This window comes from Phalaenopsis equestris, unplaced genomic scaffold (genome assembly GCF_001263595.1).
Source record: "Phalaenopsis equestris unplaced genomic scaffold, ASM126359v1 Scaffold001241, whole genome shotgun sequence".
Lineage (NCBI taxonomy): Eukaryota > Viridiplantae > Streptophyta > Magnoliopsida > Asparagales > Orchidaceae > Phalaenopsis > Phalaenopsis equestris.
The window spans coordinates 248,740-254,436 of record NW_018165680.1 but is presented as its reverse complement, the minus strand read 5'-3'; the positions used below and the strand labels follow the sequence as shown (position 1 = coordinate 254,436).

General features: G+C 35.1%; 1 protein-coding gene across 2 annotated transcripts in view; it reads left to right on the top strand.

The window, feature by feature from the left end:
* The first annotated feature begins 3,658 nt into the window (after positions 1-3,658).
* The window catches only part of LOC110033636 (aspartic proteinase Asp1-like), a 17,241-nt gene continuing 15,202 nt past the window's right edge, over positions 3,659-5,697 (top strand). For both annotated transcript variants that reach the window (XR_002294969.1, XM_020737682.1), the window contains exons 1-2: positions 3,659-3,996; positions 4,088-4,205. Coding sequence is in view for 1 of the 2 variants with exons in the window: in XM_020737682.1 (XP_020593341.1) it covers positions 3,725-3,996; positions 4,088-4,205 (390 nt within the window). In the remaining variant the exon portion in view is untranslated. The remainder of the gene's footprint in view (positions 3,997-4,087; positions 4,206-5,697) is intronic.

Below are 5,697 nucleotides of genomic sequence, written 5' to 3'. Positions count from 1 at the left end.
CCTTCCTTAGTACAAAGTCTCCAGGGGCGAAAGTCTTCTTCCATACGTGCTTTTCGTTGTACGCCTTCCTCCTCTTATCTCCTTCCTACCAAAGGGCTGAGTTGGTCTGGTTTCCTTTTGCTTTTTTCGGATCACGAATTTCCCTTTGGTTGTTGGGCGTTGGCTTTTCCTCCCGAGGGTTCTACTCACGGGGTCTCTTCCCCTTGCAATAGCTTCTCATATAGTTTCTGTCATTCGATTCAACATTGGATCCCTATCACTTGGATCTCTTGCTGCATAAACTCCATTGTGCACTCCATGTCAGTAATGCCTCTTTGGTGGGTTCTTCTCATTGTTGTGCCTATGTTCTTGTTATTAGCATGATCCATGCTCACCACACTTTTACGATGTTGAATCCAAATTTTTCTGGGACTCACACCCAATGGATAGAGCATAAAATAAAAGAGAGAGAGAGAGAGATAGATAGATAGAGAGAGAGAGAGAGAGGGAGAGTGGAGAGTGCACAATAATGAACAGTTGAATGGGGGATTGCATAACATTTTATTCATGAAATGGTCTCCTATTTTTAGAAAAAGGAGGTATAATTTATATAATTACATGCTCACCCATGATTTAATGGGGGCATTACAAGGTATTTTGAGTATTTATATAAATGGGCCTATGACACGACTACCATATCGTTTGGTCAGCTGAGATTAGCGAGCCTTAGTTCAACAAGGCTCGTTTGTCTGATTCTGCTAAGTAGGGGTTGCCGATCAACTCTTGTTGATCTTCGATCATCTGGATTCAGGTTGATCGACTGCTTTGGTCTGGTTGTGTCCCTAGATGAGGAGATTTTGTCGTAAGAATTAGATAGGCTGTCAGGAAGACAGAGAATCATCGCAATCTGACAGGTTGCTCACCCATTGACAAAAGGTCTTTTCAGATGTTCATGGAGGATATGATGGTAAAATGTTCAACCTCTTGACAAAGAGTCTCAGGAGGCCTAAAGAGGTGGCTGGTGATGTTAAGGCAAGAGTTAGGTTGATTCCTTCTTTTAGCTTGATGGATCTTAGTCTTTGGCTCAGAAGACCTACGGCTGGTCGGCTTCAGGTCCCAATTGAATGAACCCACACTTGGTCAATCGAGTCCTCTTATCTTCTGGTGATAGGACTTTTGGTCCTCCTACTGCAGGGCATCCATGACCGTAATTTCAAGTCTCTAGTCTGTTGGATTTCCTCTAGATTCCCACTGAAGCTTTTCCGATACACAATCATCTCAATTTTTATATCTATATACATGATACTCAAATATTTGATGCGACATCATAAATATAATTATTATTAACTTTCAAAAGTGAAATACACCTTGCATAAATTTCTAATACCATGATGTTATAAATGTTAATATCAAACATTACGTATTAGATATGTAAATGCATAAGAATTGTGCGGTATGTATGTAAATTTTTCATAAAACTTTTTTCTCATGTTAACTTTTATTCAATTAAATGATCAACTACCAAAATAAAAGAACTTGTTGTATAAATTTAGTACTTGTAAGGATCTACCGTAAAATACAAACCATTTGAAGCTTCCAAGGATACATGCATTTTGAGAGAAAGAATATAAGGGAATTTAAGAGTATTTCCCAAAGAAAGTTACCAACTGAAAAAAGGTTTTTCTTTAAAGACTAGGAATGAAAGACATGGCTAAGTTTAGGCTTGGAATATATACTTTTCCTTTGCCACTCATAACTAATTTAAAAAGAGAACACTAAGCATTCATGATTCTTAGTTTGAGGAAGAATGAAAGCCATCTCTTTCTTCTTGAGGCAATTTATGAACTAGAATTTTTTTTTTGTTGATATTATGCTTATTTTGCTTTTTATTATCTCATACTTTTGATTTTTGTTGAGAATATATGAAGAAAAAATGTAGATAGTTTTCCTATTTTTTTTCATATATATAATAATAATAATACTACTAATATATAGGAAGATTGGCATACATACCACTCGATTCCTATGTATTTATATATCTAACAGCTAAACTTCAACTTTTACACAAAATATTTATTTGCCTTATTAAAATTAAAATAGTGATATTTTTGATGTGATATAACATATTTCATTGATATAAATGCGAAAAGTAAAATTTAGATGTTAAATATATAAATACATAGGAATTATATGATATGTATTTAAATGCTCTTATAATATAATATAATGTAAATATTTATTGAAACATATATATATATATATATATACATAGATTAATTTGTTTTTGAAAACATATTACACTAAGTATATATTTAAAGAAAAAAACAAAAATAAAAGTGATCCCAACAAACCAAAAAAGTTATTTGAAAACATCTTCTTTTTGTTTTCATTTGTAAAATTCAAGTCATATATAAAAAATTCACAATAAAATGCCAGCCCACAATTTTTGTTTTCCTAAAATTTAAAATATTTAATTGTGAGTAGGGCTGTCAAGATAGCTCGTTGTTCGCGAACAGTTCGTGTCCTGTTCGTCAAAGAGTTCGTGTTCGATTCGTTCGATAAGTACACAAGACGAACGCGAACAAATTTTTTTCGTTCGGTTAATTAAACGAACCAAACACGAACAGTGATGCGTTCGTTCGTGTTCAAATAATTATTATTCAAAATATAAAATAATTTAAAATAATTATATATAAAAAATATATGATATTTTAAAAAATTAAATTTTATAGATTATAATATATACTAAATTAATAATAATAATATATTAATATACTATATTAGTAATATATTAATATGGATATTATATATTTATATAATATAATTTATATAATTTATATAATATATTTTTATATATATTAATATTAGGGATGTCAAACTGACTCGTCGTTTGCGAGCAGCTCATGTTCGGCTCGTTCGTTAAGAAATGAACACGAACAGTGACTTTACGAACAATTTCGAACACGAGCGTATTTCAAACAAATTAAATTTCAAACGAACTGAACACGAACACAAGCTCTGTTCGTTCGTGTTCGATTCGTTTACACCCCTAATTGTGAGTGAAAATTTACTAATTATTTTCTTAAAGTTGAATTTATGTCTCTGAATAAGTATTTTTAAATCTAAATTTTTTTCTTAATATTAAATCATAAAAACATATTATTATGTTAACTTTTAAAAAAATGAAATACAATTTTTATGAGATTTATAAAAACATAAGAATTTGAAAAAAAATTTGTGCCAGATCCATGATATTGATATTGTTTTGAGGTGGTATTGATGGTATTATAGTGGTATTATGGTGGTACCATACACCCGATGTACGTAATATTCGCTCGAAGATTTAAAGCCCGTTTGTGACAGCTTATTTGGTGCGGTGACGTTTTAAAAACGCACATGACCTGTTTGAGTAAACTGCGTAGTAAACTGGAGTAAACTGCGTTTTGACAGCTTATGCGTTTTAAAAATGCTGAAAACGATTTCACACCGCACCTATCTGTGATAGCTTTCTGTTAGCAGTCTGACTTTTCTAAAATAATAAATGATCAACAGATTATTTTGAATCAACTTATTAACAGATTATTCAATAGTAGCTGCCCCCTTAAATATTATGTATCTAAATAGTGTATTTGCTTTTCTAACATTGCTATTCATATTACCCGCCATGGCAGAAGCCTCCCTTCCTCTCCTTCATATAAATATGTATCAAGACCCGGAGAAACTTCACCATACAAGAGTATAAGCAATGGGACTGGGAATGAGTCCACTTAGGCAACCAATTGCCATGGCAGCGCTCATTTCCGCCGTCCTCTTCGCAGGGCTTCGGTCCTGCTGTTTCGCAGACATCACCCCCTCCTCCCCCTCCACTTCTCCCCGGAAACCTAGATCTTGGCCTTGGCGTCAACCATCTCCTCCAGATTCCCACTCCCCGGCGGCACCTAATGGCATCGCCGGCGATCGTCGGGCACTCCCCACCTCCGCCGTATTTCCAGTTTACGGGAACGTTTATCCTGACGGGTAAGATCTGTTTTGTCCTTGATTCCTAGATTGAGTGGCCGTAGGACATTGATGATGTGCTGTTTGCTGATCGTTAGATGAACTCGTGCAGATTCTACTATGTATCGATGAACATTGGAGACCCTCCGAAACCCTACTTCCTCGACATTGACACCGGGAGCGATGTCACCTGGCTCCAATGCGATGCCCCCTGCGTCAAATGCTCCCAGGCATCCATCGATCTATACCTAATTACTTCATTTCTTCTATTCTTTTGGAATCCAAGTTCAATTTTGATAAAGGGGCTTTTTAGTTTACGGGTAGATGAAGGATTAATCACCGCTAAATCCCGCCACATGCAGCACTTGCATTTGCTTGTTCCCTATCTTAAATCCAGGTTTTAATTCAATTGATCAAATAATCAAAGATTGTTTGAAATTTTAAAAAATTTTAAATCCTAGTTCTGAGCTTTATCGAATCTAATCTTCTTCATCTCCCCTTCCATCTATCTCTTCTGCCCACGGTGCCTTGCTGGAACGATTCTTGGCTTCCGGCTTCCATGATATCTCTTTACTGTCAGAACTCAGCCCATTCTTCTCCTCTATTGGGTGAAAATTGTCAAAGAAATTTCTCTTTTATTTTCGTAGATTAGAATAACAGTTTGGGTATATTTTATTAATTATGCCAGCCATAATATTATCTTAAGGGGGGTTTAAATAAATAATTTAAAGTTTTTAATCAACTAAGTCATCAACGTTTAACCAAGTCAAAAACATGTAATCTGACTGAATTCAAATGTCCGAAAGTTTAGATCTTTAAATCTCTGAAACAGTAGACGGGGGAATCAAGCAATCCCATGGTTTGACTGAACTGAAAGTTTGACGAACAACTTAATTATTAGGATCATATCACCAACATTTATTTATCCACATACACAAAATCGTACCACCATCCAGACAAGCCGCTACTTATTTCGTTCACCTATGCTTTCAAGCCAAACAACCATTATTTTCACTCATCTGCCATGAAATTTCAAGATTCTTTCTTAAATTGAGATCAAGAAACTAATTCTAAATAAAGAAATTTGTTTGATATTAAGAAGTTTCGTAATTAGCTTGGATTGATTACTTTCATAGCTTAAGTGATTTTAAATGAGGTAAGGGCAGCCAGGGAAATCCCCCATCTATTCTTAAGCAAGATACATATATAACATTTGCAGATAAAAGAGAATACTAACACTTTGAAGAGCATAAACTGGAGAACAAAATCTCCAAAATACAGACACAATATCTTGCTGCATCCAAAATAACAAAATACACACATATTTAGTCTTCTAATAGAAAGGAACATAATTGGTGTTGAGAAAATTAGGGCGAAGAAAACAGTAATCGACACAAATCCAGAAGAACACAGAGATTTAACGAGGTTCGGCAAAGATGCCTACGTCCTCGGGAGCAGAGCGGCGAGTTTCTTTCACTATTCAGAAAAGGGTTACAAAATAGAGGGATACCTCTTGGGGTTACTAACAGGTCTATTTATAACCCCAGGAGTAAACCTAGGCACAATATGTAATTACAACATTACCCCTGTACCAAACTGCGGGGCTTTGCCCCTCGCACCCCAACCCACGTAACTTCCCAATTTGGACAGATTCTTCCGCTCCGCTTCGATCCAGTCGATCCAGCGTCTGTCCCAATATGGTATATGAGCCATACCATAACA